General features: G+C 35.5%; 2 protein-coding genes across 2 annotated transcripts; both read right to left on the reverse strand.

Moving 5' to 3' along the window:
- Positions 1-227: 227 nt before the first annotated feature.
- LOC114263432 (pathogenesis-related thaumatin-like protein 3.5) lies at positions 228-9,579 on the reverse strand. The gene is made up of 3 exons (XM_028203972.2): positions 9,430-9,579; positions 8,183-8,822; positions 228-417 (listed from the first exon to the last, which is right to left on the reverse strand). The coding sequence occupies exons 1-3, from the start codon at positions 9,572-9,574 to the stop codon at positions 348-350; spliced, it is 855 nt and encodes a 284-aa protein (XP_028059773.2). The 5' UTR covers positions 9,575-9,579; the 3' UTR covers positions 228-347.
- Positions 9,580-12,944: 3,365 nt separating this feature from the next.
- LOC145824115 (uncharacterized) lies at positions 12,945-15,379 on the reverse strand. The gene is made up of 3 exons (XM_082923704.1): positions 13,385-15,379; positions 13,135-13,230; positions 12,945-13,049 (listed from the first exon to the last, which is right to left on the reverse strand). The coding sequence occupies exons 1-3, from the start codon at positions 15,377-15,379 to the stop codon at positions 12,945-12,947; spliced, it is 2,196 nt and encodes a 731-aa protein (XP_082779830.1).
- Between the last annotated feature and the right edge of the window lie 1,412 nt (positions 15,380-16,791).

Here is a 16,791-nt window from a genome sequence, read left to right on the forward strand (position 1 = left end):
ACAAAAATAACTAACTATTTTAACTAGCCATTTATTTTTGTTTCCCATCTAATGTAAGTTCCCATATATTCACCACATATTGAAATTTGGGCATAGTAATTGTAATTGATCAATTTTGAACAAAAACAAAGTTAAATAATCAGATTCATATGTACAATCATTTGGAGCACTGATGCTGTTAAACAGAAGGCCCCTTCCGAAATAAATAAATAAATAAACCTTTAAAAAAAATTATATTTACAAAAAGCAAAAAATAAAAGCAAAAGACCTTAGGAGCTTCTGCTGAATAGTCATCCAAAAGTGAATAATCAGTGGCAATCCAAGCATCAAGTACCACCATTTTCAGATCAACGATTTAAAGCCGTTTGATCCACTGCAAATGAGCTTGCGGGTTGTGATATGTGCACAGTTTGGTTCCTGAAATCATCAGACAACAAATGTTTGTTTTGGCCAATAATCATGCATTTAATCAAATCCAAACAATAGACAGATGGGAAATATTATTAAGAATCAACAATAAGATGTTTTCTAAGTACACCAAAAATTCATGAGAGAACATAGCATATAACAAACCAGAGCAAACAAACAAACAAACCAGGTCCCATTTTGTAATTAATTTTTTTTTTTTTTTTTTTTTTTTTTTTTTTTTTTTTTTTTAAGGAATGACAACGGTGCCTTATTCAATGAATATTAGCTCTATATTTATCCCACTTCACAAGACTTCCGTCCCGCCTTACACCCGTTTATCTTTACATCTTATATTTGCAACCTTAGTTCTAAAAATATGGTTTTACAATCCAAGGTAAAATAATAATTTATAAAGATCAAAGTATAAGTTGATTAGGGCTGATCTATAGTAGGATTGTAGTGTAAAGGAGGAGAAGAGGTGCAACATAAAAAGATTATAGAATGGAGGAAAAAACACATCAAACCCAGGCTTAATGACAATTCACTACTAGAAAGCGGCTTTATGACACGGAATTTTTTGTGACGGCTTAAAAATTGTTGCAAATAACAAGCTTTTGTGACGAAACAAAATCCGTCACTAAATATAATATTTTGTGATGAAAGTAATTTGTTACCAAAAAAGATAATAAAAACTGATATTTTTACCAACGAATAACCCATAGCCGTCACAAAAAGACACAACATATGCGACGATACGTTACCCCGTCACAAAAGTTTTTTCCATTCATCGACAGATTTTACAACCGTCGCAAAAAGTTGGCCCTAATTTCATTCTTGCTTGCCCCAGCCTTATCTCTCCTCACTGTTTCTCTCTCTCTCTCTCTCTCTCTCGCAGCTCTCATTCTCTCGTAGTAGTGCCATATATGACAACACCAGCGTGGGCGGAACCCCCTCCGACGTTCAGATAACTCTCCTCCTTTCTTCTCTCTCCCTCTCTTGCTCTCTCCGTCTCTCCCTCAATCTCCAGCTTCGTGCAACTCTGCCCTATTATTACCACAACTCTTTTTCTCCATCTTGGTGCAACTCATCTCCTATTACCGCTGGCAAGAGCTCTCCCTTTCATCTTCTTGACTCATCTCACTCCCATTCTTCCACTACCATTGCTGCTTTCAAAAACTCTCAAACCTCCTTCATTTTCTTCTTCTACCATCAATAAATCGTTTCCAGATGCGTTGCCCAATCACTCGATTTGGCACACTATTATTCATAGTCTGCTATTCTAAATTAGCTACATACCTACGGACGGCCCTAATTCAACCCTAAAACCTTAAATTTCCTCCATAGTTATGTTGTTTGGAAGGGAGGGCATCCACGTATATTGATTTTTTCTTGAAATGGAAACACTTTTGACTAGAGATGTGCCAGAGACGATGATATCCTCAGATCAGATCAGATCTACTGTGTTTTGGGTTTTATTTTTTTGTCAATTTCTGCTCTTCTGTTCTTCTCTCTCTCTCTCTCTCTCTCTCTCTCTCTCTCTCGCTATTTCTTCATGTTTTTGCTTGTTTGTTGTTATTTTGATTCCATTTTGATCTTTTTTATTTCTTTTTCTCTTTACTTCTTCATTGTTAATATGTGTACTTTGTTCCTATTCTTTGCATTCTATATATTTGTTTCAATTGTGTTGCTTAGTTGTTATGTATTTTTTTTCTTAGCAAAAAACACTCAAAAATGATACTCTGTATAGAGAAGCCAATTGAAGCATACAATACTTTTTTTCTCCCCCTTTGTTTTTGTTACATTAATTTTTTGGCTATTAACTTAACTTATGTGTTTTTATAGCCTTTGTTCAGTTAGGTTTTAAAGTTGTTGGTAGCAGAGCTCTATGCAACGTAGAGGAAAAAGCACTACAACATTTTCTTAGTTTAGTGACATTTGAAAGTGTCACAAATTATTCTTCTAATGACATTTTTTGGTCTTGTGGCATTTTGAACAAGTGTCACTTATATCGGTGCCACGGTAGATACTTGCAAGTGCCACTGCACCATCATGGTTGAAAACTTTCAATGACATTTTAATGTCATGATAGATGTTATTTGTGGCACTATCAAGCGCCATTAAAAAAAGAGTTAGTGACACTTGTAAGTGTCATTACACCATCAAGACTAAAACCTTTCAGTGACACTTTAATGTCATGGTAGGCACTATTCGTGACGCTATCAAGTGCCATTCATGATGATAATTCGTTGTAGAACAATTTGATCCGCTCTTGCGGAGACTTGAACCGCCAACCTTCCGCACCATAAACCTTATACACCACACTCTTCCCACTACACCTCTACACCACCACATGGTTATATATGCAACATATATTATTTATATAGTACATACATCCATATTAATATAAAAGTATATGTATAAACATAATTATGTTATTGAACATAATTTATGTAAAATAAACTATTTACTATCAAAATAAAAAAAAGACCACTTTTGGCGACTAAAAAATATTTTTAGTCGCCAATTCTATACTTTTGGCTACTAATTGTTTTTTAGTTGCTAAAAAACTTAACTTTTGTCGACCAAAATTGGATTTGGTCGCCGAAGATGCACTTTCAGCTACCAAAATTTTGGTCACAAAAATTTTTTATTCCCGCCTTAGGATTTTAGTTCTCCCGCGCTAAAAATGACCACTTTTGGCGACTAAACTTATTTTTTAGTCGCCAATTGTAGAATTTTGGCTACTAAAATTTTTTTTGGCACCAAAAAGCTTTACTTTTTGCTACTAAAATGTTTTTAGTCGGTAAAACCCATATAATCAGCGACCAAACTTATTTTTAGTCGCCAATTGTAGACTTTTGGCTACTAAATTTTTTTAGTCACTAAAACCCATATAATCAGCGACCAAACTTAGTTTTAGTCGCCAATTGTAGACTTTTGGCTACTAAAATTGTTTAGTCGCCAAAAAGCTTTACTTTTGGCAACTAATGCTGTTTTGGTCGCTGAAAGCTATACTTTCAGCGACTAAATTTTTTTGGTCAGGAAATATAGTCGCCGAATATGCTTTTTCCTGTAGTGTATATTGAGTTTAATTCATTTATTTTTAATCATTTACTGCATTTTAAAAAATTAGAAAATATATTGGCATTTTTTGTTTTTTCAAAAATGTCATTATAAGCTTGGAAAGTTTTTGACTTAGTGGCATTTCTCAAAATGCTATAAAATATTTGTTTATGACACTTTTCACCTAAGTGCCATAAAAAGTAATTTGCACCTACCTAGTGTCCTGGCATTTTTTAAAAAATGCCATTGCAACTAAAGTTTAGTGGCATCTGTTGGTAAATGTCACGAACATAATTTTTTGTGTCATTATTTTATAAAATGTCATAAAATTGATGTGACATTTCTTTATTGAAATGCCACTAGAGCCTTATATGTTTTGTGGTTCTATGGCATTTTTTTAAAATATTTAATGCCAATTTTTATTTTTGTGGCATTTTCTAAAAACATGCTACTAGTGTAGTGTCACTAAAGCGTAAATTTGTTGTAGTGACATTTTTGTTGTAGTGAAGTGGCACTTTTTTTAATTAAAATGCCACTAGAGCCTTGTATGTATGTGGCTCTATGACATTTTTCTAAAAAATGCCACCAAATATTCTTTTTGTAACATTTTTTAAGAACATGCCACTAGTATGGTGTTACTAAAATATGTTTTGGTTGTAGTGTTGTGACACTTGTTCATTAAAATGTCACTAGAGCCTTTTATGTTTGTCGTTTTGTGGCATTTTTCAAAAACGTGCCACTAAATATCATTTTTGTGGCATTTTCTAAAAATATGCCACTAGTGTAGTGCCACTAAAGTATGTTTTTGTTGTAGTTTTGTGACACTTGTTCATTGAAATGTCACTAGAGCCTTTTATGTTTGTCGTTTTGTGGCATTTTTCAAAAACGTGCCACTAAATATCATTTTTTGTGACATTTTCTAAAAATATGCCACTAATGTAGTGCCACTAAAGTATGTTTTTGTTGTAGTGAAGGGTGGTGGTTATAGCGTTCCTGGTTTAGATCCTACCCGTTGATGTTTTGAATCCGGGTTTCATTTGTCATGTTTAGATATTCATACTGTGTTTCTCCTTATTTCTCATTGAGTTCGAGTGTTGGAGTACCTTGGTTGTGTTTGGAACAGGTTGGTTGTTAGTTGGTTCAAACTGTTGTTACCCAGAATTTGGTCTCTTCGCTAGAGTAAAGCTTCTTACTCTAGCGAGCTTTGTGAGTTTCAAATACTTTTGTAGGCCTGCAGAGACACTGAAGAGGTAGTGTTCTTCGCTCGAGCAAGCCTTCTTACGCTCAAGTGATGATCTTCTATCTGTAAAACTTCTAGGAGTCTTTATTCTGCGCTCGAGCGAAATAACTTATTGTATCTGGTCGCTCGAGCGACAACTCTTGCGCTCGAGAGTTGTCGCTCGAGTGAGTTGTACGTATATCAGTTCATAAAAAGATCATTTTATATCACTTTTTCATATATTTCTCTCTAAAATATTTTAAAACCCTAAGTTGAGACACTCCCTCTCTAAAACTCACTCTTTCTCTACAAATACACAAAGATTTACCCATTTCTCCACCCTACTCCCTTTGTTAAAAAGGTAGAGCTCACTTAGAACTTCATTTTCATCTGAATAGAGTTCGGTGTATGCTTTATTCAAGTTTCATCTGTGCTTTTCTTGTATTTTAGTTTTGAGGTAGGGATTCTCTATAATCTTTTATGATTTTTAACTTAGCTATTTGTTTTTGTAACATAATCTTGTGATTTTGGAGAATTTTGAACAAACTTAGAGTTTTGGTTTAAAATTAAAAGAGGGGTTTTCAAATGGTTGTATGGAAAAATGATTGTGGGAGTGGAAATGAGGTTAAGTGGTGATAAAATTGTTGATTTTGATATTTTGATTGGATTTTGGAAGAAAAAATGCTTTGACCTAAATGTTTCAAATATTTATTTTGTATAAATAAATGGAATTAATGTTGGGAATACGAAATTGGATGGATATTGATATAGATGGTAGAGTTTGATATGTATTATAACTCACCTTGAAATTTGGAAAGTTTATCTATATTGGAGATTTTATATATCTGTTTAAAAATATCTGTTTTGGGCTATCGACGGAGGATATCTATGATTGTTGTAGAAATTGTATGAGGATTAGGTGAATTGAAACTAATTTCTTATCTTTGTGCATTGAACATTGTTGCTCATTTAATACATTGCATATGCCTATGAAATTGAGAAAATGGGTGAATGTTGGAAAGAGGTGTGTATCACCAAACTAAGTTGGCTTGTGTGTTTAGGGTGAAAGTCCCGAAAAAAGTGTGTATACATGGGTGCCGATTCCCACGGACGAAATATCCGTAAAATGGCAATAGTAGTGCTTATATAGACTACATTTACATGGATGCCAATTGATAGTTTCTCGCAAACAAGATATTCGTGAAAGGTTGTACCGGTTTGAGAATCCCCTATTGTTTCTAATGGTAAAGGATATGATTTGAGAATTCTGATATAAATTGAGTATGGCATGATTTTGAGAAAGAAATGTAAACTGTTTTGACATAAGCATTGTATATGTATTTCACCCTTATATCTTTGTTAAGATTTATATATTGTGTTAGATTATTTTTACTAGGCTTTGGCTCATCCTATATGGGAAACTCATTTTCATGTATTGGTGAGATGTCTCCACCAAGGACTTAACTTGGGAGGACTGTGGAGCTGAAGGCTCAGTTTTGTTATTTTGTATTTAATGTTTGTACAAGCTTAAGGCTTTATATGTATTGAGCTCAAGACTCATTTTTGATGTAACCTAGTATTGTCTTGGAAAGTTGTAGTCTTCAGGACATTTCCATTATCTATTTAACTTCTACTTCTTATTTTTGTTATTGACACATGTTATAGATTCAAGGTTAGGATTTATGAATGTATATTCACATGTGCCACCTCTTTTGTACAATTGAATTTCGTAAAATGAAAGAATATAGTACTCTGATTTATGATGATTATTTAATTATCGTTACGGTTGGTTTATTTTAATTATTTTAGGGTGTTACAGTGATATTTGCGTGTTAGACAATTTTCATTGTATTCTAAGAAAGAATTAAGAAAGAGAGTCTGTTTGATTACAAAAATCAAAACAGAAAAAAACAAAAAACCAAAAAAGGAAATCAGATACTTATTTTGTTATAGAAACAAAAGAGAATTTGGAAAGGAAAAATAATGAAAATAGAAAGTCAAACCAAATAGTTACAATATTATCTTCTCAGAAAATTTGATCAAGTCCATTGTTGAACACTGTGTCCTTAAGAAAGATTCGTTCTCTCCACGGTACTTTCAGATTATGGACGTTTATCTCCTAGGATAAAATAATCAACGACAACTAGTAGCAGCACTACCAACTAATTGCCCAGTGAACACACTCTGTGTTTATACTATTTCTCACAGAAAATTTATGTAGCAAAATGTAGAAAGTAAAAGCAGAAAAAAAGAATGAAAATTAGATTAAAAGGCCAAATAGAGGACTTATCTATTTATAGGAGAACTGGTGGCTTCTCAGAACAGACTTCAACAGGTAAAAAACCTGTGCGGGCAGAGTTGAATAGGTAAAAACTTGTTCGGGTTGAATTTAAACAGGTAACTTCGTAAAAAACCTATGCGGGATAGAGTTAAACAAGTAAAAACTTGTTCGGGTTGAATTTAAACAGGTAAGAACTTGTTTATTTTGGAGGAATAGGTGCATTAGACCAAATTGCCAATGTTGGGGTCAATTTGGAATTTCAAATTCCAAAGGTGTGTTTGATTTGAATCTAGTGGGTCCAACCCACTTTGTCCATAACCTCATCCTTCCACAAAACTTGGGTACTTCTTGAGGCCCTCCCCAAGATGCAAACCGAAGGCTTATAAACTCACACCAAATTTGCCCACCAAAGCAATGTGGGACAAACCTTATCTCCATCCTTTATGGAAATTTCACCAAAACACCATTTTCATAAAGTTCATTTTGGCATCGATTTCCTATTCACCCGATAATAGGTTTGAGCAACCAAATATACATCGTTATGTGGTAAAGAACGCATTACCACATAGACCCGCTAACTTTAACGTATGAATCCCACTTAAAAAATAGACTAAATTTTAAGAAAAATCTTTTGTTTTTTTCCAAACCATTGTCCCAAACCATTTCTTACCGTCAAAGGGAGGCATAGCGGTGTGGGGAGAAAGAGAATGAGGGGGAGGGAGGTAATTATGCAAGGGAGAGCTTACCTAGGGGAGGGGAAAATTTTGGTAAGTTCCAATGAGTAAGAAAAATTAAAGCTATATTTAATTTTATATAGAGAGATAAAAGTTCATCAGTTGTGTTTGAAACAAAGAAGGACCTTGTTCTTTGGAAGTGTTTTTGTAATTGTAACCACTAAAACTTTTAAAGCTATAAAAAAATTCACTATATATATCAAGCAAATCTTCTATTTGCTCAAAAATTAATCACAAAATTATATATAAATCTCTTATTTAATTATGGAACTCATAAAAAGAAAAGATTTAACTATGTAAAAAAAAGTGTGTCTAATTTTATGACCAATTTATGTATTTCTAAACTTTTTCTATATCATATACTAAAAACTAAAAACTGAAAGCACTTAATGATAAAGTGATTGAGAAAGATTCTGTATTGGATGGTTAGAGTATTAATCAATCTATAATTATAAAACTTAAAAGAAACTATATGACCTGAATGAGCAAAATGTGACAATATAATCTGCTGCTGAGCATGTAAAAATGCTAGTAGGATCATCATAAGCATAGCTATAAGCCGTAGGGCATGCTGCCTTGAATTTCTTCGAGTAATATGTAGGTTCACCCCTACAACAATACTCATCAGTTTGGAACACTTCGCACGCGCTCCGACACGCTATAGTCTTCCCATTGGCCTTAACGGCGAGCTCCGGTGGACATGTATGCCTCAAGTCCGCGTCACATCCTGTAGTGGTGCAGTTTCCCTTTCCATTAATGGTTTTCACTGCCAACGGTATGTTGAAGCCATCGACAAGGCTAACATCGTAAAAATCAAGTGTGGCGAGGGTAAATTCGGCAAACGTAGCAGGGGGTTCACCGAAGGCCGTGCACTTGAGGGATGTACCACATCTACCGGTTTGACACATCCCATTGCCATTCTTATCGAAGTTGCAACCAGTTCGACCCCAAATTCGACCGCTCCAGCCAACTGGGGCAGTTAACACAATAGATTGACCTGATTTTAATGCAAAACCACCACCATTGAAGTTCTCTCCTGGGGTGATTGCAGGCCAAATTGTCTCCTTGCAATCGTTTATTAGAGTGAAAATTCTAGCTGATTCGGATACTTTTGGCTCTGTTCAATCCAAGACATACATAGTAAAGGTTAATAGTTACGATTTAATGTAATTGATTTCTGACTTAACATGATTTAGTTATGCTCACATATGATATGGTTACCATTTTATATGCCTTGGTCCACTCAATATACTGGGGTACAATCTAGAACAACACGCTCCTAACCAAATTACATTTAGTGGTAACTCAACCATATTAAATTGTAACTAAAATTTTGAAGTAATGAATGACAAACCTATTGGACTGTGCATTATGCACAACTTTTCGAGTTGCATATCATAAAACTTTTCAAGGTAATTAATTAGTAAATATCCATTTGTGAAAAGATGGAAAGATTGTTTTTTCTAGGACAAATTTTATTCTCAGCCGCTTTTTTATGATTTCTCATCAAATTTTTATAATTAGACATACAGATAGCACTATCTATATTATTAAATATACATAAAACCCATATCATTGTATCTAGGATTGGAAAAAATCTGTTTATGTGCCTATAATAATGACTCATAAATAATTTATAAATGACAATCAAACAGGTTATTAAATATGAACAAGAAATTAAGGAACAAAAAAAAAAACAAGGTGGTTTTTGTGAGAATACGTACCCGATGAAACTAGAATTACAATTAACAAAAAAACTGATAATAGCATGCTCTGATATGATGCCATCTCTCTCTCTCTCTCTCTCTCTCTCTCACTTTTGGTTGAGAGTTGAGGCAGAGGGAAAACGGGTTTATAATATAAGTTCATTACACGGAGGAAGGAGAGAAACAAAGTATATACAACTATGAAACACGTGGCAGATACAAATATAGGTACAAGTATGATATAGATACGCCGATATGATAAATTCTTAAATATGTAGAGTATGAGTACGGCTTGGGTACGTCATAAACATCCAACATACAAATCATAAGTTTCAATATCAAAATTAAGGGTTGGTTTGACAAGTCCAAAATAATCTAAAAAGTTAAAAAGTTACATAAAAAACAAAAAAGTTATTACTATTCACAATTAAAAAGTATTAAAAAAATATTTAATATTTTTTTATAATACAAAAGTTTGATGGAAGCAGGAAGGCCATTATACACTTTTTGGGCCAAAAAATATATATATATATGTAAAGCCACAGAGTTTGATGGTAATGTTAGGCCCTTGGGGGTCCACTAATGGTTCCGTTTCGATAATTCAAACCGTTCAATATGTAGAACTCATCGAGTAATATATGTCTGTAAAAAATCACCTTGATCGGATATTGTTAACTATATAAGCAAATCAGTTTTGTGTAAACAAAACGGATGGTGTGATAGTTAACTGTTGAAAAAAAAACTAATCCGATTATATAACTATCGATATCTGATCAACGTGATTTTTTACATTCATATAATACTCGACGAGTTGTACATATTGAATGGTTCAGATTATTAAAATGGGACCCATGGTGGGCCCCACGGACCGACCATCACTATCCAAATACTTTGCCCTGAAGGAGGCAATTATTTTCTGGGTAAGACATTCTGGGGCAGCATGGCAACCGTACACCCACTCAACTTTCTTCCACTATACACTTTATTTATACAATTTTTTATTACACATTTTTTTGTAAAAAGATAAAAAATTAACCCAAACATCCATCTTTTTTTTCCCTCAACTTTTTAATTCAAAATGACAAAAAGTGCACTTATTTAGGACACTCCAAACAACCCCTTAAAAAGAGAACAACTTGTCTAAAAAGTTATATAATTCTTCATTTTTCTTTTTTGATTGTCTAAAACGGAATACAAAATAGAACAAAACCATGACTTATGGGTAAAAGGTGTTAGAAATAAATTACTTGATATTTTCATAATTGAAAGAAAAAAAATAAAGACTGTAATAAATTCTAATAGCTAAAAAAAAAAAAATCACCTCGCCGTATCGATGTCGTATCCATAGCGTACTCATGTCGTACCCACAACGTATCCAAATATATTTGTCATACCCGACATGATTTCAACATATCCAATACGCGTACCACCGTATCAATATATATACCTGCATCGGATAAATATACGGTATTTGTACAATATCATTTTTAAAGTATCCGTTAATTCATAGATATACAGAGAGAGAGAGAGAGAGAGAGAGAGAGAGAGAGAGAGAGAGAGAGAGAGAGAGAGAGAGAGAATACGTGTGGAGGGAGCAAATGAAGCACTTGCCCAACCACTACTTGGAAAGTTTTTCTTCGTCACGTATGAGTGATTCCTTCCCTAATTTGCTTTTGCAAGATTAGAAGATTCTTTTTCTATCCCTCCTCCTCACTAGGCAGTAAACCTTTTTTTATTTTTATTATTATTTTTTTTTTAATATCTTGACCAAATTTTTTATTATTATTATTTTTAATTATAACAAAGCTTTACAAATGCATTCAAATCTACACAAGTTATGCCTCGCGGAAAGATGTGCTTTGTAATTGAAAATCGGATCTAACTAGAACTATAGTGTAAAAAGAAGTTATTAGTTGGTCCAAAGACCAATGTTAGGTGATGCTTCGTATACATTGTAATTGACAAATGAGCTAAAATTTATAATTTTATGTCAAGTAAAAATGGAACAGGTCACTGCTGTGCTCAAAGCACAGTAGTGACTGTGGTGTCTTCGTTTGAGGTGTATTATGCTCTTATTTTTATGATCTAAACCGTTCATATTGTAAGGTTTGTTGAATACTTCAAGCCTAACAAAAATTATATTAATCAGATATCAATAACTATATGATCGAATTGCATATTGTTTATGCTATTTCTCAAAAGAAAAATTTATTATTTATTTTTTTGATTATCGATCATATAGTTGTTGATATCCGATTAATATGATTTTTGGTAGGCATGAAGTACTCAACAAATTCTACAAAATAACGGTTTGAATCATAAAAATAAGATCATAATACATCTCAAACGGAAACATCACAGTCACTGCTGTATTTTTTAACACAACAATAACCCCTTTTCCAGTAATTATAACATAAAAGAATATAATGATTTATAATTCACCAAAGACATAGTCATGTGATACTTTCAATTAATCAATCATTTTTCATAGTGTAAATGCATTCAAATCTACGCACCAATCATATTAGCGCGAGCTGCTGGACAACATGCCAATCATATCTGTACACCAATCATATTAGCAACTCCAAGGTTGCTGGATAAAATGTCCCGTCAAAGTACATGAAAAAGTACTATTTTTATTTTGTTTAAGTAGTTTAATTAGTATGCATTTTAATTATATTCTTTATTTTAGATAACTAATCAAATTAAGTCAATTAATTTTTAAAAGAAAATATTATATTCATAAATAAAAAATACAATTTTTTTTTTTGATATGTTGCATATGCATCTAGTGTTGACGTGGTTGCTGACATGCCGTTTATGAATATTTATTTTTTAAAAATATATTATTAAATTATTTTTTAAATAATATTTTTACACCATTATATTTTAAATGATCATATTCTTTCAACGGTAATTTTTTCATACGATCAAATGAATATGAAACAAACAAAACGCAACAAATTTGATCCAAATAGCAAGCAAATATGGGCAAAATGGGGGGAAGACCTTTTGCCTAGCATTGGATGCTAGCTACTTGTGAAAAGCCAAAATGAAAATGAGCAAAATGCTTTTTGAGATGCAGAGTTCTTTGGAGGAAAGACCAAAACAATTTCACCAACAAAAATGCTTCATATAGCCCTTTTACCTCCTTCCTTTGAGCAATTCAAAAGCTGTTAAGAAAAATGCCTTCTTAAAGTACATACATAGAAGAGAACAATCTTTATTTTGTCTAATTAGTTTAGTTAGTGTGCACTCTAATCATACTTTTTATTTTAATTAATCAATTAAACTAACTTAAATAATTTTAAAAAATACTATAAACATAAATAAAAAGTATAATCTTTTTATGATATGTTGTTTATTTTTTTTTTTTGATCAACCAAAGAAAACTTTATTGATGAAGAGAGAAAAACAACAAAACTTACATCAACAAAGATAGAAGAGCCGATCGCACAAGACCCTAAATTGGTGAGAAACCAATAAAGGAAGCAAATAGAAACGAAAAGAGAAGAACACAGAACAGAGATACACTACAACAGCTTGACACACCCAAAGAAGCCTACAGCCAGACCAACAGCAGCATAGGGGCAACAAACAGCAGCAACCCAGCAGCAAACTTCCAGATTCAAACCTGGCTGCACACAGCATGAGGCAGACTTCCTATGATCATACCTGATTCAACCAGATCTGCCAGCAACAAGCAACAACCTAGAAGCAGACCTCCTTGAGTCTTCCCAGCAACAGGGTTGCCAGCAACATACCAGCAACAGATCTGCCAGCAAACTTCCCAGAACACACAGACACAGATTGGCATTCCTGAGCAGACCAGCAGGAACAGATTAGCAGACTTCCCAGATTGGCAGACTATCCTAACTCTGATTGGCAGACTACACAGAGGGCAGCATACTAGGCACACACACCCCAGAAGCACATACAGCCCAGCAGCAGACCCCTATAGACAACACGTCACCTGATTCAGATTAGCCACTACATCATGCACTGAGTAGTGAAACTCTGGCAGCCCAGATTTGGCCCACAACCCAACCCTCACTTTCCCTATTTCACCAAGTTCTTCCATATTGGGCTGATTTCCTTTAAAAATACACTCATTCCTTAACCTCCATACTGACCATAACATTGCAATTGGCACAAGCCTCCAAATCCTCCCAACTGACTTCTTAAATTTTGTTCCCAGCCACCATGACAGCACACCATCTACTGTAGCAGGAATGACCCAAGATACTCCCCACCATTGAAGCAAAGATGACCAGACCTTCCAAATCTCCGAGCACTGCAGGAACAAATGATCCACGGACTCTGGTTCCATCTTGCAAAAAAGGCACAGATTCTCCACATTACTACTTAAGGCCCTAAACCTCTGTAACAGACTAATGGTTTTAACCCTGCCCCTCCAAGCCAACCAGCTCAAAAATTGAGCTTTTGGAGGGGCCACACCTCTCCATAACAGATAAGGAACCTGCAATTTTGGGCCTTGAATCACCTCATACCATTTCCCCAATGATGCCACAGTGAATTGACCTGAAGGAGATGCAGTCCACCTGATAGAGTCTGGCAGCTCCTCATTAATCCTGGGGGCATCTCCAGTCAAGTCTTGCAGCCTTTGAACCTCCTCTTCCTCCCAAGCAAGAAGTGATCTTGAAAATAGAAACCTCCAATTTCCTGAGGTATCCCTCCTCTGCATGAAAGAGCTCAGATTCCCGTCTTTATCCACAGATAATCTAAACAGCCTTGGGAACTCTACCTTCAATTGAACATTCAGCAGCCACTTATCATGCCAGAAGTGAATCCTACACCCATTTCCTATCACAAGCTTGCAATTAGACGTAAAAAATTCAAACAGCTCAGCATTAGCCCTTAACACACTCAGGATATCACTCCAAACAAAAGATTCTTTGCCAGTCCCTTCCAACACTGGTAACCATCTACCACCCACTCCCCCATACTTGTTCAAAATTACTTTCTTCCACAGAGATTCATCCTCCACCCCATATCTCCACCACCACTTAGTTAACAAGAAATCATTAAAGTCCCTCACCCTTCTAATACCTAACCCTCCATGCTCTTTACTAAGAGTTACTAACTTCCAGTTTACCAAATGAATCTTCCTCCGGACTTCTGAACTACCCCATAAAAATGTTGCCCTCAACTTATCAATTTCCTTAGCTACCCCTTTAGGTAATTTGAAGAGAGAGAGGTAGTAGCCAGGCAGACTATCAAGGACAGATTTGATGAGAGTTAGCCGACCAGCAAATGAGAGCGTCCTTCTCTTCCATAAGGCTAATTTAGCTTTTACCTTCTCCACCACGGGTTGCCAAGTCTTCTTTCTTCTTGGGTTAGCACCTAGAGGTAAGCCCAGGTACAAAAGAGGAAGCTTCTTACTGAGACAATAAAGCTTAGAAGCGAACGCTTGAGCAATATCTCCACTAATCCCAACGCCGCACACCACACTTTTGTGGAAATTTATTTTGAGGCCCGACATAATCTCAAAGCATCTAAGAATCCTCTTAACATTTACTATCTCCTCCCACTCAGCATCGCAAAAAAGAATAGTGTCATCGGCAAATTGGAGATGAGACAGATTTAAATTTCCTGACCCGATAGAAGCTCCCTTAATTAAGCCCAAAACTTTGGCCCTTTCCAACAAAACATTGAGGCCCTCAGCTGCAATATTGAACAAAAAGGGGGAGAGAGGATCACCTTGCCTTAGCCCCTTCTGTGGACTGAACTCTTCTGTAGGTGAACCATTAACAAGAATTGAAATTCTGGCCGTGGTGACACAAGTTTTCATCCAACCCAGCCATCTCTCCCCAAACCCAAGATTGGCCATCATGGAAAACAGGAAATCCCAGTTGACCGAATCATAAGCTTTTTGAAAGTCAAGTTTGAAAATGACACCCTTCTCTTTAGACTTCTTCCACCAGTCCACCACCTCATTAGCAATCATTACCCCATCGAAGATATTCCTCCCCCCCAAGAAGGCAGTCTACACTATTCCAATCACATCTGGAAGCACCCTTTTCAGTCTTTTGGAGAGTACCTTAGCCAAGATTTTATACAGTACACCCACCAAACTAATTGGTCTAAAATCTAACAAACCCGAGGGACTAGTAAGCTTCGGAACCAAGGTGATAAAGGAACTATTTAACCCAGAAACCAGCTTACTGTTCTTGTAAAACTCCTGCATAAACTTGAATAAGTCACTTTTCATAACCTTCCAGCATTTCTGGATGCACATCATGTTGAACCCATCCGGGCCCGGCGCTTTATTCCCATCACAGTCTTTTACAGCCTCCCAAACTTCTTCCAGAGTGAACTCAGGATCAAGAGACTCCACCGCCTTAGCACTATTAATCCGCACAAAACTACCAGACAATTTTGGGCGAGATGGCCAATCTTCCGAAAATGCCTTTGTAAAGAACCTCAGCACTTCTTGTTTTACCAATGCTGGATCTTCAACGCGAACCCCGTCCACAACCACTGAGTCCACTAAGTTCCTATTCTGCCTTTGGCTAGCCATAATGTGAAAAAACCTGGTGTTCCGATCACCATTATGAGCCCAATTTAGTCTAGATTTTTGGAACCATATCCAATCCAATTTCTTTCTATATGACCACACCAAGTTTTTGACCTCCCTTCTTCTAACAACTTCATGAGGATCTAAAGCCCTTATTTCTACCAACAGATCAAGCTCATGCAACTCAACTTCAGCCTTTTTGAGTTGGTCCTCCACACAACCGAACACTTCAGAATTCCACCTTCTCAACTCAGCTTTGAGACTACACAATTTGGCCTTAGCTCTGTACCCAGCCCACCCCTGAACCTGCGAATCCACCCAGGACTTTTGCACAACAGACAAGAAGCTAGGATGCAGGGTCCAAGCATTCAGAAACCTAAACGGCTTAGGGCCCCAGTTTTTCTCATCTTCCATAAGCAACAGAGGACAGTGGTCTGACACCAGTCTAGGTAATCCCCATAACTTCAAACTAAAATTTTCTACCCAGGTGGGATCCAACAGAAACCTATCAATTCTACTCCACCTTTCACCTTCCAAAGAATTACACCATGTAAAATTCCTACCCAACATAGGTAAATCCAGCATTTCCAGATGATCTACAAATTTGTTAAAATCCTGCATCCCTTTGGACCTTCTAGTACATCCTCTTCTTTCGTTAGGAACTCTAATCTCATTAAAATCACCACCCATGCACCAAGGCTTTTGGAAAGAGGGTCTTACATTGAGGATAGAATCCCACAACTTCGCTCTTTGACCCACATCATTAGGCGCATAAATATTTAACAAGACACACTCAAATGAACCAGAAAGAGTACCTGATAGAAGCAAAAAATTTCTGTTAC

Source organism: Camellia sinensis, chromosome 4 (genome assembly GCF_055761805.1).
Source record: "Camellia sinensis isolate YWXY chromosome 4, ASM5576180v1, whole genome shotgun sequence".
In the NCBI taxonomy this organism is placed as follows: Eukaryota; Viridiplantae; Streptophyta; class Magnoliopsida; order Ericales; family Theaceae; genus Camellia; species Camellia sinensis.

Excerpts from the sequence above, each read along its gene's own strand:
- LOC114263432 (XM_028203972.2), bottom strand. The coding sequence starts at position 9,574 with ATGAACTTATATTATAAACCCGTTTTCCCTCTGCCTCAACTCTCAACC. Across the intron at positions 8,823-9,429 it reads TGTAATTCTAGTTTCATCGG|AGCCAAAAGTATCCGAATCA; the intron begins GTACGTATTCTC and ends TGGATTGAACAG. Across the intron at positions 418-8,182 it reads GTCACATTTTGCTCATTCAG|GAACCAAACTGTGCACATAT; the intron begins GTCATATAGTTT and ends TGATGATTTCAG.
- LOC145824115 (XM_082923704.1), bottom strand. The coding sequence starts at position 15,379 with ATGATTGCTAATGAGGTGGTGGACTGGTGGAAGAAGTCTAAAGAGAAG. Across the intron at positions 13,231-13,384 it reads TAGTGGCTAATCTGAATCAG|GAATGCCAATCTGTGTCTGT; the intron begins GTGACGTGTTGT and ends TGGTCTGCTCAG. Across the intron at positions 13,050-13,134 it reads TGCTGGGAAGACTCAAGGAG|CCAGGTTTGAATCTGGAAGT; the intron begins GTCTGCTTCTAG and ends TGCTGTGTGCAG.